An 18,508-nucleotide genomic window follows, 5' to 3' on the forward strand; every position below is an offset into this window, starting at 1 on the left:
GGGATTGTTGTGAAATCCACTCACGCAGTTTGTTGAAGATGGACACCTGGGAATGTGACAATGAAACGTGGAGGGATGCTTACTAATCATCGTGGAATTGTACTCCAAGTCTAAATTAGCATACCGAATGATATCTCTCAAAGAGGACGAACAAAACCACTTTCACAACATAGAGTATTTATATAGTAAAGGCACTGTTAAAGGAGCATACTTGGTGATAAGGGGACAGTGATTCAACCATTATTGAGCAACACTTCTGCAACATTTAGACTCAGATGATCACACTCAACCCCTCACAACCAGACGTGCCACTAAAATGTATTTTGTAATTGGAAAGATTTACCGTTGTTTGTTTATTCACAGGAGAAACATTTAAATGAATTAACATTGCAAATGTAATACGCAAATGCTGCCTTCATTGTCCCATCAGGACGAAAATAGACAGGACATAAAAATAAAGAAGCAAAAATGATTGGATTGGGACGAAGGTATTAACAGTATTGACTATAACAATCGCTCCACAAGTTAACAGAACATTCATTTTCACTGTACAATTTTATGTGTTTTACAGTTTTATGTGCTAAATAATATAGAATATATACAAAGCATTTAGAGCCATAAAGTGTGTGTGTTCAAATTGCCCATGGATTGAACTGTTCAGAAAAAAAATGAATATACTCTCTTCCTCTTTCATGCAAGGTATGACAGCTCTGTTTCCTGACAACAACAACAACAAGAACAACAACAATACAATATATTCAAACTAATATAAAACACAAGTTTGATTTCAGCTATGAAAAATGTTACATCATTAATGAGAACATATCCAAGTGGATTTTTTAAATGTGTTATGCACTGCCTTAGGTTATAATTGCCTTTTTCCTGCTACACAGTTTTTCCTGCTCTCTCCTATAAAAAACACTGATCATGTCTACAATGTCTGTATATGATTAATGACCAGTGGGTGCTTTAGAGAGCACTGCTTTTCAGTCACTAGCATACTGAGCACCACTGGAGAGTGATTGCATAACCCAATGAGAGTCCTCAGCAGCTGATGCATAATTACAACAACTGTTGTGGTGTGTTGCTGAAACAGTGGCTAATAGAAAGAAGACGAGTGGACAGGAAGAACAGTGGGTCAAAGGTCAGGCATGTCTACGTCAGTGGGTTAAAAATGCAAATAAAATATCCATTTCATAAATATAAGGAAATGCCAACAATGCTGGTTGCTGAATGCGATTTAAGATCAAAAAGACATGCAATAAGGTTTGTGTGTCTATTCATTTAGTTCGACATACCTGCCTAGTTTAGTTTAGTTTAGTTTTATTTATTCGTCACATACACAATTGCACACGGCAATGCGTAGTGAAATTCTTCTGTACCAGTCTGGCTGTAATTTAACTATATAAAGTGCAAGATAATAATAATGATTAGGTGGTCGATGGGCTAAGTGACATCGCCTGCAACACCTTTCATTGGATGTAATGCTATACAGGGTTTGGCGCTGTTATATGAACTAAATAAGCTGTTTTCCATTATATCTCCGTCTGTAAAACTTGTCCATGTTTTTCAAAGCCACTCAGTTTCTGTTGAGGCAGATTTACAGTCCAGCGACTTATAGTTATCTCTCCCTCGCAAAGAGAGAATCTGTCCTTGTGTTGCTGTTCCCAAATATGGACTGGGGCTTCTGACCTCACTCGTGCTGCTGCATTCCCTGCTCTGACATAGAACATTGGTGAGTAACAACTCAATCACTTGAATTTCAAATGTCTTAAAAAAATAGAAAAGAAGCGAGTTTTGGCCGCATCTTTTTAATCTTAATTTGACCTTTATTCCTGAATGAACTCAACTCAACTGTCTTATTCATTTAACACTTGGTGTCGTTTAAGTAACAATTGAGGTCTGCTTTTCTGTTTCCCTTTTAACCTGTAATTTTTCTTTTATTTAAATGTTTAATTTATTTTATTTAAATGTTTTATTTCTATTCATATTTTTCATTCGCTTTTCTAATGTATTTCATACTTGATGTATTTTAATCTTGCCCCTGTCAAGTGCCTTGAGTGGCCTTGTGTCTGAAATTGTGCTATATAAATAAACTTGCTTTGCTTTTGCCTTAAGATTTACTAAATGGAAAGAATGATAATCTAAGCAATAGCTCTACCTGGAAGTCTTGCTGTGAGTTCATGGTATCCGTTGCTTATTCTAACCTGGTACATGCAATAAATTTCCGCTCTGTAAACGAACAGCTATATAATGTACAAACAATGCCAGCAATGGTGACCCATTTTTAAAACAAGGTAGGCTATATAGGCTTACTGCAGACAAAGAATTTAATTATTGGCCTAACCATACAACTGAGAATTTCTGATTGTTGTTTTTGCAAAAATAAAAGTCAACAAGCATTTTCAATGAGTGATGCCCAGCGAAGGCTTGAAAGCTCAATTCAAGCTCAGTTAGAAATTGAAATAGTTTGATTAAAAAAAACATACAGTACATGTTTGCATAAAGAGTGGAATAATCGGTTGGTTCTAGCGAGTCCCTTGACTTATTGAACCTGTACAATGTCCAATAAAACATGTTTTTAATCAATTGTATCTTTATAAATTGAAATGTCTTGCTCCTATAGAATAATATATTGCACAACCACTGATGCTGCAGATCTAACCTTGTTTTGCTCTTAATCAATATGGCTCCAGTTCTCCAGTGACCTCAATGTAATTTGCTGAAAAAACAAATGCACAATATTCAGTGACCAACGATGCCATAGGGATGACTTGAATAATGACATTACATAAGCACATTAGAATGATGCCAAATTAGGCATGAATGTAAAACCTTAAGGTGCTGTGGTTGTTGCAATGGTCAAAAGCAGCACCAATGCAAATCACAATGTTTTATTAACATAAAGGCCAGGACACACCAGTCCGACTACCCGAAAATGGAGACTGCCGATTCAGGGAGCTCCAGTCTTCCCGTCGCGGCCGAAAAAGTGCAAAGAACACACCAAACCGACTGCTGACTTTCCGTACGCTCTGCGCTTGCGCGGGACGTAATGTCTCCATAACAGCAGGCGGCGCTAATCTGTATTGTGGCCCGAAAAAATATGGAAGCCGGAAATGATGGGACGGCTCTTTAGACCATAAACATAGATAGAAATACGTATTTATATTTATGGACCATAAAGAGCACCATTTTTAGCAGAGAGTGTCGAGCAGTCAACAAGGGTTAATGCATGTGAGTACTCGCTGAACGAAACAAACACATTAAAACGATGGCAAACTGTTGTTAGCTGTTTGTGCTACCCGCCTCACTTCCGGGCTTCACTGATTCGCTAGCCCTCCACAAATCAAATTGCTCCAACTGAAAGACTGCCCTCAAAAGAAGCCCGACGACATCTACGACGACCGATTTCACGGCACACACCAAACAGATTCGTGTCCCCGCCCCCTCCCGACTCTACGACGGCGATTATCGGGCCGGTGTGTCCTGGCCTTAAAGGGACTGCCAATAGCGGTCCCCCGACTGCACCAAGCTCCTGCCAATATACTGCAGAGGGTCAACATTGTTTTACTGCTGTGGAAATGTTCATGTGTATTATGTAGGCTACCAGTCGAGAGAAGAAATTAGACCTCAAGGTAAATATAAAGCAGAAAACAATTATATTGATTGCAGTGGCTGGAAAAGTCATCAAACAGGTCTGGGGAGATGAACGGTACCATAGCAACAGAGTCGATTAGGTTTGAGAATATTTTTTCTTGAAGCGTCCCTCTTGTTTCTCGTGAGCAAAAGATATTCGTATTTGGTGTTACTCATTAAAACACACCGCTGACGTCTGTCCAGTGAATTTCCCCCCTTTTTTAAATTTACCACTTTCAAATCAGCATCGTTTACATCCTCATTTAACAGCTTGCAGTCTTCTTCTCTGCCTTTGCTAGTCCATTGCTGCAAATCTGGCAATGTTAACTTAACATGACTGTTGATCAGCTGGATAGGACTGTGCAATGCGTCATCCTTGTGCACGCTTATCCGAGAGAGAAAAAAACCCTCGAAAAAAACTTCGAGGTCTATAACTCCACAGGGAGCCTTTAACTGCCATCTGCTTTAACCCTTATCTGACTGGCTCACTTCAGACCCAGCTGATTTTGAAGGGCTTGTTAATCATTTATGTTTAAATGCTTTCAGTTTCCTTTACAAGCCAATCAGGCCTCTGCTTAGAGTTGATGGGATCAATATGACATTTTTGGATGTAGCACTAGAAATCAAAAGGTGTTAAGGTTTTTAACAGCTTGTTACAGGCAGTGCCAGGATTGCCTAAGCAACATAAAACCAAGTGTTATTGGACATTTTAATATCATTGATGTGCTCACTGGTCTGCCCAAAACAGCCAGGCTTGATACTGATCGTATACCCAATGGAGTATCAGGATAGCTGCCATTTTTTTACAAAAGTATTAAAGTGGACCTATTATACTTTTTGACTTTTATGACATATAAACGTTGTTATAATGATTTATAGTCATGTTTAACCATACTAGCGTATCAAATAATTACGTACATGCATTAAGACGTATTCCCTGCTGACCGTCTGGGGTGTCTGTGCAGAGCACTAAACACTAGGGCAGCCGGTCGAGAAGTCACGTGTTCAAAGCGGTTCAGAATTTCCGGACATTATTTTCGTCACACGGACATTCTTTTCGTCACACAAGCGGATGTTTCCATGTATGGTAATGCTGCCACCTTCCTGCTCAAGTCTGCCTCGCGCCTCGCGCCACTGAAAGTGTTCCAGAAGGAAGGTAACCAATCACAACGGAGTGGGGTTTGCAGGAGGGGGGGTGAGGGAGCGGAGAAGCACAAAGCTGAGTGTTGAGAGAGACTGCAGTGCGCGCTAGGGTGAGAGGAAGAGTGTCCCGAAAATCTACATGGTTTATTGTGATGTGATTCGTGTCAAGTTCCTCTATAGCAGTTTTTAACGAGAAATTAAGACCAGAAAAGTGGTATAATAGGAGATATTTAAACTATATCTGTGTAAGATTGTCAGGTCAGACATCTGCAGTAAGTTATTATGTAAATACTATGTCAAGAGCATAACCTAACACTTGACTTTTCTGGAGAACGCTTGTTGTCAAAATTAATTTTTGTCCAAATTAATTTTTGTGAAAATCAGCGAATATCTCTTCAAGATCTGCTACCTGTCTGTACTACAGTGCTGCTTGAAAGTTTGTGAACCCCTTGAGCATTTTGGAATTGTATTGTGTTTAACCATTATTGATTCATTTTTATCAATGCCAGTATTTTTTACATGAAATAACAGATGTTTGTTTATCAATTCAACATTTTTCTTTTCCAGAAATCAATTGTTAAAAGAGATAAAACAAATTATTTTGTACAAACTGTTGTATGTGCAAAAGTGTGTGAACCCTGAGCTGCATTGCTTAAATCGAGCAGGTAAAAACAATCAGGTGGGCCAAACTGATTGATGAAATAGACCAATGTAATGAGAGATCTTTAGGGAAGAAATTGGGTGGCACAAGGTAAAACAGAGATAAAACCAAGTCAGTTTAGGCCCACCAAAGTGAACCCATACAGGTCAGACATGCTAAAAGGGGAAAGAAATCTCAGAGGATCTCAGGAATAGAGTTTTGATGTTGCACATTTCATTTGTCTGGGGACAGCTATACATGTATATAAAAAAGTTTGAGCTCCACCGTGAGGCAAATCATCTACAAATGGAGAGCTTTAAGAGTGACTGGACATCTGCCTAGAAGTGGACTTCCTTCAAAAATATCCTCAAGCGCCACAAGAAAAGTGATTTTTCAGGTGAAAGCCAACCCAAACATTACATCTGGAGATTTGCGGACATATTTTGAAAGATATCAGAAGCCGTTTTGGGATTGAATGAATAAACATTAATCTGTGACATAGAATATGAACCTTTCTCAGTCACAGAATGCAACATTTCACAATAAAGACAACACATTGTTAAATCAGCTACAGGTGTATTTACGTGTAATAAGATAATGTCAGAGATGTAAAGCCTCCCACTGAATTACATAAGGCTATTACTGATTACATTTGTCAGCAGGTGACAATTGAATCTCAACAGACCTGGCTCTGCAGATGTATATGTTATATTATAGCACGGAGTCAATATTTGTGTCAAAGCATGCACAGGTGAGCATTGCTGACCATGCAATCATGAATAATTCATGTTACGGTCTGAAGGTGGAGGAATCTCTCACGAAGCCTTTTTCACAAGCTGTGACCCGTCGCTGCCATGTGACAGTTCAAGTGACCTCCGATGAGCTGCGTGTACATAAAGTGCTCCCCCCGTCACCTTTCCCTCCCCCAGGTCCAACCTCACACCACTGGAGGTTGTCTGTCAATCAAAAGGTTTCTGAGTCATCGGGCGTGAAATGATAATGCCCCTGGGCACTCATATTTTTTTCATGCCTGTCACAGATGTTGTGACTCTTTAAGGGAACATTTGAAGAAATTAAGATTCTCTGAAGATTGTGTGTATCCTGCATTTCATGCATTCAATGAGGTTTTCTTTTCATTTAATGATGGTTTACAGCGTGTAGATGTGTGTGTGTAGCAAAGAGCTCACTTATAAAATACTAGTGTGTGCAGAACATGATCTATCTAACTAGAAAACTTTGCATACACAGAGCATAACACACAAGACATTGATGATTTATTGGAATGTGTTACAGTAGAAATATGTATGGAAAAGACCAAGAATGTTATTGTCAGTTGTATATACAGAGCTCCCGGATCGAACATTTAAATATTTAAAGATTGGATGGAAAACATGTTTACAATATCATTGCAAAATAATGTGTTCATATGTGGGGATTATAATATTGACATTTTGAATAAAATTTTAAAAAAATGACTGAAGAATTCATCAATACTATGTACAGTATGGGTCTATTACTATCTATGGTCAAAATCCTACAATAACAAGACCTAGTAGAATTACTTCTCATTCTGCAACATTAATAGACAATATATTCACAAATATTATGGATAACAATACAGTAAGCAGGCTGCTATACAGTGACATCACTGACCATTTGCCTGTTTTTGTTGTGTATCACTGTAATTATAGGAAACCAAAGAACACCAGTCAATTTAAATACAAAAGACTGAGAACCCAAGAAAACATAAATGCATTAAGGAATGACTTTCTGAAACAGAATTGGAGGGTAATATATGAGGTAGTAGATACTGACAAAGCATATAATGGATTTCTTAACGTTTTCAAACCACTTTATGACAAGCACTGTCCTGTGAAACAATACAGTGACAGACAAAAAACAGACAACTAGTCCGTGGATCAATAAGGGTTTAAAAAATGCCTGCAAAAAGAAAAATACACTGTATAGAAAATTTATGAAAAATCCAACTGCAGAAGCAGAAAACAAGTATAAAAACTATAAAAATAAATTAACCAATATAATGAGGATATGTAAGAAAGAATACTATAATAAAATACTAGAGAATAACAAAAACAACATGAAAGGTTTATGGAATGTGCTAAATAGTATTATTAGAAATGGATCAAAAAATACAGGTTACCCTGAGTATTTTATGGAGAAAGAAAATACAATAGATAATATGGATGATGTGGTTGATGGTTTTAACAAATTCTTCGTAAATGTGGGACCAAATTTGGCAGAAAAAATTAATGACCCAGGGTCAAATGAAGTGGTGGATACTGAGCTTCGGGATAGAAATACCAGCTCTATTTTTCTTAGAGCAGTTGAAGAAAAAGAAATCATAGACACTGTAAGAAAATGTAAGAGCAAATCCTCTACTGATTGCAATGATATTGATATGATTATAATAAAAAACGCTATTGAAGTAATTGCAGAACCATTAACCCACATGTGTAACTTGTCTTTTCAATCCGGTACATTTCCAAACAAAATGAAAATAGCAAAAGTAATACCAATATATAAAAATGGGGATAGACATAGATTTCACAAATTACAGGCCTGTTTCTTTACTCTCCCAATTCTCAAAAATCCTAGAAAAACTCTTTGCAGAAAGACTCAATAATTTCATTGAAAAAATATATATTTTGGTCGACAATCAATATGGATTTCACTGTGAATACACATCCTAAGCTCTATAAACATGTATGTAAACAAAGGGGGCCAACCTAGTTCGCAAAATGATCGTTTACAGTCCCTAGGCTGTGTATTAACAGTGCACACTGGTAGCAGATCATTATATTCAGTGATATTGACAAAAAGTGATTTTGACCACAAGCATTTTCCAGAATCGCTGACCACCCCTTTAACCCGTCTAATTCCAGGAATCTTCATTACAAGAGCATCCCGTTTCCATGTGACACATGCATAAATGGAAATCTACTGTTGTCCCAAGAGTGCCAAGTTTTTCTGCTTTCATGAGAGCACTTGAACAGAGTTATGATAGCCAAAATGTTAAGTGGTGGGAGCCGAGAGGTTTTACTGCTGTCTGCCATCCATGGGAGGAGAGACGAGACACTTCACAAAGAGTCACTGAGCAGATGACTCTTTGATCTCATCAATAGTCTGGGAAGACACAGAGAACCCTGCTAAGCACCTCGGTGACACCAAAGCAGTGAAACAAGGAGAGCAGCTCAATATAAGCCTGTCTCCTTCAGCAAAGAAAAATCTGTGTGTGTGATATCTTAATTAACTCCAGCTAGCACAGCGCCACAAAGGCTTAAAAGGTATCAAAAAAAATATTTGAATACTTTTTTTAAGGTTCATGTGGCGGCATTAATCTTATATTGCAAATGTGGATTAAACTTGTAACATAACCCTTACTATACTTCAAATCATATTTTCTTTCTAATTTCTATGTTTTGGAAAAGCATAACATTGACCTAATTTGCACTACTAAGGGATGGCATCCTCATGGAAAGTGCATGTTCTAATTTTAAACAAAGTGAGGCCACAGAGGGAAAAATGTTCTGTGGTCCTTGCTTACACATCCTTGCAGGTTTATCTGGTATTTGGCTCCCCCTGCTGTTTATCCATGATGCATGACATGATGCCTTTACTGTCCCCATCTAAAAACTCCAATTACCAGCTAACTACAACTTGTAAGTGCACGGGGTGGGAAATAATGACATAGTTTATATAGGCTACTCACATCAATAAAGATTTTTTTTTTCAATGTTTATAGGTTTTATAATATCATCGTTCCGTTGGCTTTTTTTATTCAATACCCCTTTTTAAAACTATGTGACAAACTATAGGTGCAACTTAACCAGAGGGTACATATTCGGTGTTACAAATAATCAAGATTTTTTTGGGGGGACCTTAAAATACATCTTTGCTCTGCAGTTGGCAATCTGAACCTTCAGCCAGGATGATTTAGGAATGACTTGAAATATGCAGTGTCCACCTGACCTGAGGCAATTCAAAATAAACCAGGACAGGTTTTTCAAGTGATCTGATGTAAGGATATTCACAATTATATAGATAATAAAAATCAACAGTGATCAATACATTTTGAGCGTAATCATACTTAAAAAAAAGAAAATTGTATATCCACCCATCCCTAGTAGTAAAATAAATAAAAAGCATTTTTAATAGTGGGCGCCCTTAGCTCAGTTGGTAGGGCGTCGTCGTCCGACGGGACGTGAAGGTGGCGTGTAGGTCAGCTGACTGCGAGTTGTCATGTGGCGTTCACAGGCAGAGGAGAGGGTTTGAATAACAACCTGAATATTCCTGTGAACAACACAAAAATAAAGCTCTGTGGTAGCTGTGTCCCGGTTTAGTTTCCAACATGACTTGGACTAAATACCAGCTGTTCCTTGCGGGACTTATGCTCACAACTGGCTCCCTGAACACACTATCGGCGAAGTGAGTAGATTTATTTCATGTTTTTTTTTTTTTCTATGCTGGTGTCATGTGTTTGTAGTTAAAGTTAATTACAGTGGCATAGCATTGCAGTCTTGTTAAAACAAGAGTTCGACCAATGTTGTGACACAAAATGTGAATGGACATTAAATGTAGCTAATAAAGCTATTTTAGTTTATTTTGATCCTTTTTGCGTTAAAGTATTAGCACGTAATTCACTTGTTGTGGTTGTAGCTAGCCTATTGTATGTAATAGCAAGTGAGCTAATGCCTTATTAGCTTGTTAGCTTTAAAGGCGGCTAATTTAAACATATAGGTTCAAGTTGTGCAGCTGATAGTGTTGAAAGGCTACATTTCTCTTTCGGGTGTAAAGAGAGATTAGGACGTTATTGACAAACCTGACAAGATTGCCGGGGAGGAAACAGCTGTGAATGGGATGAACTCAGGCAAACATGTCCTGATAGGGGTGATAGCCATGCACAGTTAAACACAACCATTTTATATGGTAAAGCTACAGCTGTTCATATTTCTCATTATCAATTGTTAAAAAGTAATAATAATAAATAAAACAGTGGAAAAATGCCCTTTACTTCCACATACTAAAAAAGGCCATCTTATCTCGAATGGCTTGTTCTGTACAACCAATACTCCAAAATCCAAAGCAAAACTTGTAGAATTTGTTGTCGTCCTTTCATCTTTTGTTATAATGTCTTTAAAATGCATTGTTTGATCCATAACCTCAAGAAATTCAATTACACACAAAATAGTAGTTATCACTTATAACTGTATTGTATTAGTTTGCCATTATAACATGTAATGAGCTGCAACCGAAGAACATTTCTATTCTTTCATGACATAATAACTTAAATGATTTATTAATACCTTATTTAAGTCTTCACTCATTATTAGGGAAGAGGTGTCAGTAATTCTGCTTACTTCTCCATAAATGTGTGGTGTCAGCTCTCCGCTGCCAGACACTCACTTCTCTATCTTTTCCTGTGGCCTTTGTCAGCTGAAAAAAAAACTAAACCAAGTGTGTGGAGCCAAGCCTTCCGACAACACAAGCCGTGGCGTGTTGCTTCGAGGAAGAATACAGAAACTATTGGATAAGGTTTCTCCTCTCCCTTATCGGTGTTACAGCGGCTAGGTTGATAGTTTGGGTTTCCTTTTTCATTCATCCCCCATTGCAAACCTGCATCATATGAAGAAAATGAATCCAAAGTATATCGCGGAAATAAACCCGGTAGTCATAGCTATAGATTCTGATCAGTTGACAGTTTCCGTCTCGTATTGATGAGTCAGAAGTTGTAGCGTTTGAAGGATGTGCGCTGTCATCACCTTTTTAAAGAACGCATTCCCCTTGTCTTGCATTTTGGAAGCAGACGGGACGCTCACATGATGCTCATGCTTCCCCTGACCATTAAAGTCAGTGTTTTATGCCAACGTACTCATTAACCTCACAAGTGACAAAGCGTCCCCCTTCATATCATTTGTCTGACTGTGCAGTAACTCTTTCTTTCAGTTCAGTTATTAAATTATCCAAAATGAAAAGGGGCTTGGTGCACAACAAGACTCAGTTCTGGATCCAGATGACAAGAAGCTAATAATTGTATTTCAGTAGCTATAACCAGCAAATAAATGACAATTAAAAAACTAATACATTGTTTATCACAGATATTGTGGGAAAGCCTTTGTGTGCCTAGTTGTGTAAAATCTGCATAAAAACAAGCTGTAACAACGTGCTCTTGTCTTGACAGATGGGCTGACATGTTCTCAGCGAAGGGCTGCCATGACGTGCCTGAACATGCGTTCAGTCACCCATTTGTGCAGGTAAGGTCATAAAGTGCAGGTGACAGTATTGTAAAGCACTTCACGTTGGAAACGACCCAAATGTGTTTAACACAAGTAAAACTGGCTGAAAATGCTGGCTCAGTCTGTGCTACTTCCAGATTTAAAACTAAAGTTCTTAACACATCTTATATTTATAGAAAAACCTGTTTGTATGTATTTTTTATCTCTCAAACTAAATAAATTGTTCGGTTGGTCAGCACGGTTGTTTTGAAATAACGGTTTAATTATATCTTGGATATGAGATGATAATGCGTCAACAGTAACTGATTTTCTCACCTGTATCCCTTCTCCATGCATCCACCCGTCCTTCTCCCTGTCTTTCTCCCTCTCTGCGTGTGTAGGCGGTGGGCATGTTTCTGGGTGAGTTGAGCTGCCTCGCAGTCTTCTACATCTTACTTTGCCACGACAGACGAAGGCCAGAGCCCACGATGAACCCTGGCCCGAGCTTCAACCCTCTGCTCTTCTTCGCACCCGCCATGTGTGACATGACAGCCACCTCCATCATGTATGTTGGTAAGTGACCTTTCGTCGACGATTCCTCTTGTGCCTGCTTAAAGTGCTTATACATTGTCTTAATGGTAAGTGTGTGTCTTTGAAAGCCAGTGTCTGGATCTATTTCTGCCCTTCAAAGGTCAAATGTAATGACGTAACGAAGTGTCTCTGGAGCACCCAAACACAATGGATTATCCACTTCCGTTCAAACAATCCCTTTTCCCTGAATAGAGATAAAAAAAAAGTGAAAGATAAGAGTTCTTTTGTCGCTGCCTTCCAGCTTTCCTGAGCAAACAGACTGTTGAATATCTGTTTTTCTTGGTTTGCAGCTCTCAACATGACCAGCGCGTCCAGCTTCCAGATGCTGCGTGGGGCCGTCATCATCTTCACCGGCCTGCTGTCTGTGGCGTTCCTGGGGCGACGGCTGGCACCCAGCCAGTGGCTCGGCATCCTCACCACCATCATGGGCCTGGTCATAGTGGGCCTGTCGGACTTCACCAGCGGCCACGCAGACGACAAGCACAAACTCAGTGACATCATCACAGGTGAGCTGGATTTCTTATACTATCTGCTTTTTAAAATTGATATTCAAAACTTTTTCAAGTATAGCTGATAATACAAAGTGTCGACATTTTTTGATAGAAGCTGTTGTCAAAATCATTCTCTGTCAAAATGAGTGAATATCTCCTCACGATCCGTTACCCGTCTGTACTGTATGTGCGCTGGAAGAAAATACAGTTTTGATACACAGCCTGGGCTTTGTTAACAGGCATGTTGCTAGCTACGGTGGGCCCCCTTTGTTTATATATTATTTGTTTGCATACTAGTTTACAGAGCTAAGCTGTGTATTAACACCACTCTTTTTTTGCGCGCACACACACAGTATGAACAGGTAGCGGATCGGAGGAGATATTCACTGATTTTGACGAAAAGGGATTTTGACAACAAGCGTTGTCCAGAATTGTTGACTCCACCTTTAATGTGTTCTTATGATACAGAGGAACAAAACAGTATCTACTTAACAACCTGTGAAATGCTTTATAATTAGGGCTGTCAAATTAACGTGTTCATTTCGATTAATTAATCACAGAAAAATTAACGCAATTAAAAAAATTAACGCAGATTAATCGCACTTCTATAATGCCCTTTGACCCGGTGCAAAAGTGATGCGCAGCTGCACCGAGCTGCACCTTTAGCTTGCATACACAGCCCGCACGGGTGAAAGGGAGAAAAGTAAAGAGAGAAGCAGGGGAAAGGGCGGGGCCGAGGGCTCTATGGACGGTTTATGGGATGCTTCGGGCAAATAAGCATGAAGGTAGGAAGACATCTTACTTTATTCTCCGCAGTGTCTGTGCATTATTGATTTAGTGGGTGCAACAATGTAGGTTCAAAAGTATCTCTCAATCTTCCTCCGCGTGTCTCAATTTTGTTTGCTAGCTGTCTCGTCTCCCGCGTAAACGGACACCCGCCCCGTGTGTGTGTGTCAATATTTTTGCCCATGAGTACGACGATGGTGAATGAATCAGCATAGGCATCTGTGGCAGTGCAGCGCTGTCTGTTGTGGAGACAGAAGTTACGAGAGACGGAGAGAGAGAGAGAGAGAGAGAAAAACAAACTGTACTAGCAGGCTATACAGCTGTTTATAAACAGGTATAAAAGTGTCATAAAAGTATGCGATTAATTTAGATTAATTAATCACAGAGCCTGTAATTAATTAGATAAATTGTTTTAATCGCTTGACAGCCCTATTTATAATATGTCTTTCTTCTGTCCTGCAGGAGACCTTCTGATCATCTTGGCTCAGGTGATTGTCTCAGTGCAGATGGTCCTGGAGGAAAAGTTTGTCTACAAACACGACGTCCATCCTCTCCGGGCTGTTGGTACTGAAGGTACAGAAGTTCTTTATCTGCACTTCACATGGAACGCATGTTTAAGGGCGTTTTCACACTTAAGGTCTGTTTGCTGTGGTCCGAATGACCTTTTGCCTCAAGTTTGGTTCTTGTTCACACAGCAGCTTTTATAAGAGGACCAAAATATGTGATGCGCCATATAATTACTCTGTAATTGCTCAGAATTTCAAATTGCTGAAGATAAACAAATAGATTAATGCAGCAAATTCCAATTTCACAATGGAGGGACAACTATTACTTTGATATAAACGTTGTGACATCATTTGAATTCACTTCAGGCAAATGATACAATTTAAGAATGAGACTTTATAAGTTGTATTCGTTTGCTGCATTTTGTAGAACTTAAAGAAACTTAAAGGCTTAGAATGCTACCAATAATGCATAGCGCAGCTCTCTACGGGAGCTGGTATGATCTAAAAAAAGCTTCAATGCTTCCCAGAGTTGGTTAATGTTAAGAGTTATCTCTGCAAAACTGTGGTCACATCAATCCTTATACTATATACAGATAAACAATGTGTTACTTTGTCTAATCTAGCCACAGGCTCTCATGATATTGATGATGCACGAAGCCCTGTTTGTAACATCTTATGAATCAATAGAAACTTACAATGTTGCAATAGTTTTCCACTGCTCCCAAATGCAAAGTCTCAATACAATCACAAGGTTAAAGCCAATGCTAAATGTGTAATAGAAAATCTTTAACAGTTTACAACCGCAACAAGACCACCTCCTCTAGAAGGTATAGGTGAAGTTATTTTGGTCCATACCCGAGTGCGATTGCTGGGTTCACAACCTAAAACCAGCATTATTGAACGTTAACAACAAGTAATGCAAAGGTCAAACAAACTAAAACAACAGATAAACCAGTTGTATCATTGTGTATCCACAGATACCAGTGACCTTCTAGGAGGAAGAAATCCATATAATACAAGAACTTTCTCTATAGTCTACAGAGTTTGGCCATAGTATTACTGTAAAACCTACAATTATAAATGGTGGTTAATGTAAAACCAGACTTCCTGTTTTTGTTCAGCACTCTTATGATGTTTGTAGCAGATGATTTTAGTGAAAAAGCTCCAAGAACATACTGTGCATAACAAAGGTGTCTATCAACAAACGGCAGAAAATCTATGAACATACTAAAGCATTGTGCAGCTTAACGGAGGGTGATAATTGGAGTTGCATACATTACAGAAACATATATCTGTCTGATATTTGTGTAGATAGGCACATTTTTGCTTCTACAAAAACGTTTTATTGTATAATTGTGTCAGTATTACAACACACTTTTCCAACAAGTTGCCATGAAAGAAAAATCAATCAGTGCAGCTTTAAAGAGTGTCTCTGTCAGAAACTAACGAGTGACAGCTTCATAAGACCTGAGGCATGCAGCTGCTCATTCAACAACATGCCTCACAGTCTCATATCAGAAGAAGTCCAGATGTGATCTCTTTCTGTCATTTTTTTTTTTTTGCGCCTTTGTATTGAGTTTTTACCTCAATGAATGGTCAGTTCAAAGGATCTCAGAATTATTTTGTGTTGGTGAATCTTTCATTTCCATTCGAATCTAAGACCCTGGCCGTGGCCAGTCTGAGAAACAGAAACAGTCAGTCTGTTTGACCCTCAGTATGAATGTTTCTGTTGACCTCTTGACCCTTTCTCTAGAATCCTCTTCATGCCAAATGATCAAATAGCAAAATTCAAAGGGTCTGAAAAAGTCAGACCAACACTTTGAAAAAAGGGGCAGATACACAAATGTATTCTAGAAGCCCTGCTTGTATCTTGTGAATAACTGGATGGTTTTACTTCTTCAATCAGGATTCAAAAAAAGATTAAAATACAGCAAGGTGAATCAGTCTTTGGTTGAAGTGGTTTACACGTGGGGAAGACGGGTTGCATGAAGAAGACTCACACAAGTTTAAAAAAAGGATCAGGAACCCCCATCATGGGTCATATTAAAAGCTACTCCCCTCTCTTACTTCCAGGTTTCTTTGGGTTCTTTGTGCTGTCTCTGCTCCTCATCCCCATGTACTTCATCCCTGTGGGCGAGTTCAGCGACAACCCGCGCCACGTGCTGGAGGACGCACTGGACGCCTTCTGTCAGATCGGCCACCAGCCTCTCATCCTGCTGGCGCTGCTAGGCAACACCGTCAGCATCGCCTTCTTCAACTTCGCCGGCATCAGCGTCACCAAGGAGATCAGTGCCACCACGCGCATGGTGCTGGACAGCCTGCGCACGCTGGTCATCTGGGCCGTCAGCCTGGCCCTGGGCTGGGAGAAGTTCCAAGGCCTGCAGGTGCTGGGCTTCATAGTACTGCTAGTGGGTACAGCGCTATACAATGGACTGCACCGCCCCCTGCTGGCCAGGATACCGTGCTGCGCCGCCATGGTCGCCACTACTGAGGAAGAAGGGGACGAGCACAACCCGGGAGAAAGAGAGAGACTGCTGGGTGACGGACGGGTGCAGGCCGCCGACGAAAGCTAAAAGAAACTTAAGTTAAAGAGATGACGGTCCCAAGATCTCCTGGACCGTCCCGTCAGAGAGGACTGCACCTTTAATGCTGTCAGTGATTATCTCTTTTTTTTTTTTTTTTAAGGAATAGTTCAACATTTTTAAAATTGTTTTTACCTCACTCTCCGGCTCAAGAAAAAGGCAACTGAAACAGTTCCTGTAACTGTGCGTTATTATAGCTCAAGCACTGGTAGTCAAGGGGAGCAAGTCAAACCATGTTGAACTATACCTTTAAATATTATTTTTGTTCACGCATCTGATTTTAACTGACGTCACACAATGTTTTAATGTATGGGAGTGTTTGAGCTCTTTTAAAGGAATAGTTCGAAATTATGCACCTTGCAGACACAAGTTGTATCATTTGTGTATTTTAACTCTTGGCAGGAAAGCAGGGTAAAGTATTCCGTTAAAAATGGCATTGTGAGGGAGCTTTTATATTACAATGGGGTCTTATTTTAAAGGGATTCACTCAAATTAGAAATGGACTGATTAGTTGTTTCCTTCTGAAACAAAACTCAAATTTGATCCTTAAATATTTTTTTATTTTTTTTAAAAGGAACTTGAACTGACTTGGTACCGAATCACTAAATCACTGGTATAAGGAAAATAACTGTCACATTGGATGAAAATGAATGCACACTTTATGCAGATTATCATGAATAGATTGTTGGTAACATCTCTTTTGTATGCAAATGTTTTACGATCTGTTTTAAGAAATTGAGTTTTTTTTAATTTTGTGTTTGTTCGTGTCATAGTGTTTTAGTAAATGCTACTTCACTGCCTTGTGGCACCACAGAGATATGACAGTAGTTCAACATTTTTCTTTGTAATCAAACTTCTTCAGCCCACATTATTTGAACACATAATCTAAGGTTTGCTGATAAGTCGTTTTTAGAAAGAGTCCGTCTGTATATTTGCTCTCTGACACGTTGATTCGTGTTGATTTGTTTGTACAGTTTTATCAAAGAAGTCAGACCGCCTCCAACAAGTCATTTGCACTTTTCACTGTAAATCCCACTTCTCACTGTCTATTTAGTACTCTGAGATGTTGCCTGTTCATTTGGTCAGAAAAAAAAGAAGGGAACTGTCATTTTGGTACTTGGTTTTACTGCTGAAAACTACAGTTATTGGCTGTGTTGTAATGTACATACAACATGTAAAAAATATATACACTTCTGAAACAAACCACAAAAAGTCTTAAAACGTGTTTTGCTGCATGATTAGAGAAGTATCATTTTGTGTTTAGAGCTGAAACAATTGGTCGATTAATTGATCAGCTGATTAACCAAATGATTAATCAATTGTCACAGTTGTTAGCCAAAGCTAATATGACAAATATTCTCTGTGTGCAGCTTCTGAAATGTGAAGACTTGCTTTTTCTCCCATTGTAAATATAATAGAACAAATCAAGACTTGTGAAGCAGTGTCATGGTATTATGGTGATGCCATTTTGTCTGATGAACAGCAGCCCAGTGAAGTGAACAGCCAGTGGAGGGTCCAGTGTCACCAGCAGCTGACACCTGCCTTCACTTCCTGAGTCAGACCCAACATCCTCCCTTCAGCTTCACACCAGGTCAAAGGTTAAGACCCCGGATTCCCCTGAGGTCTGCACACACACACACACACACACACACACATACACGACCCTGACCTGCAACAGGATGAAGGTGCATGTGTTAATTGACCAATTACACGTTGATGAAGAAGTAAATGTCATTGTATATTCATCTTAATCATTAAGAAATTATAATCAAAATAAATAACTTAATTGATTAATTAATGAGCTGACGAATATGAACCATTGGGGCTCATTGTAAATTAAGTTTATTATATTTATGTGTATGTTTTGTTACTCTGAAACACAGACTGACACACTGCAGAC

The 18,508-nt window shown here is 39.0% G+C and overlaps 1 protein-coding gene across 1 annotated transcript; it reads left to right on the top strand.

The window, feature by feature from the left end:
* Window positions 1-9,719: 9,719 nt before the first annotated feature.
* slc35f6 (solute carrier family 35 member F6) lies at window positions 9,720-17,859 on the top strand. The gene is made up of 6 exons (XM_080047579.1): window positions 9,720-9,865; window positions 11,619-11,691; window positions 12,054-12,225; window positions 12,534-12,749; window positions 13,983-14,093; window positions 16,100-17,859. Exons 1-6 carry the CDS (start codon window positions 9,789-9,791, stop codon window positions 16,597-16,599), a joined length of 1,149 nt encoding a protein of 382 aa, XP_079903705.1. The 5' UTR covers window positions 9,720-9,788; the 3' UTR covers window positions 16,600-17,859.
* Window positions 17,860-18,508: the final 649 nt, after the last annotated feature.

This window comes from Ammodytes marinus (genome assembly GCF_949987685.1).
Source record: "Ammodytes marinus genome assembly, chromosome: 19".
Taxonomy (NCBI): Eukaryota; Metazoa; Chordata; class Actinopteri; order Uranoscopiformes; family Ammodytidae; genus Ammodytes; species Ammodytes marinus.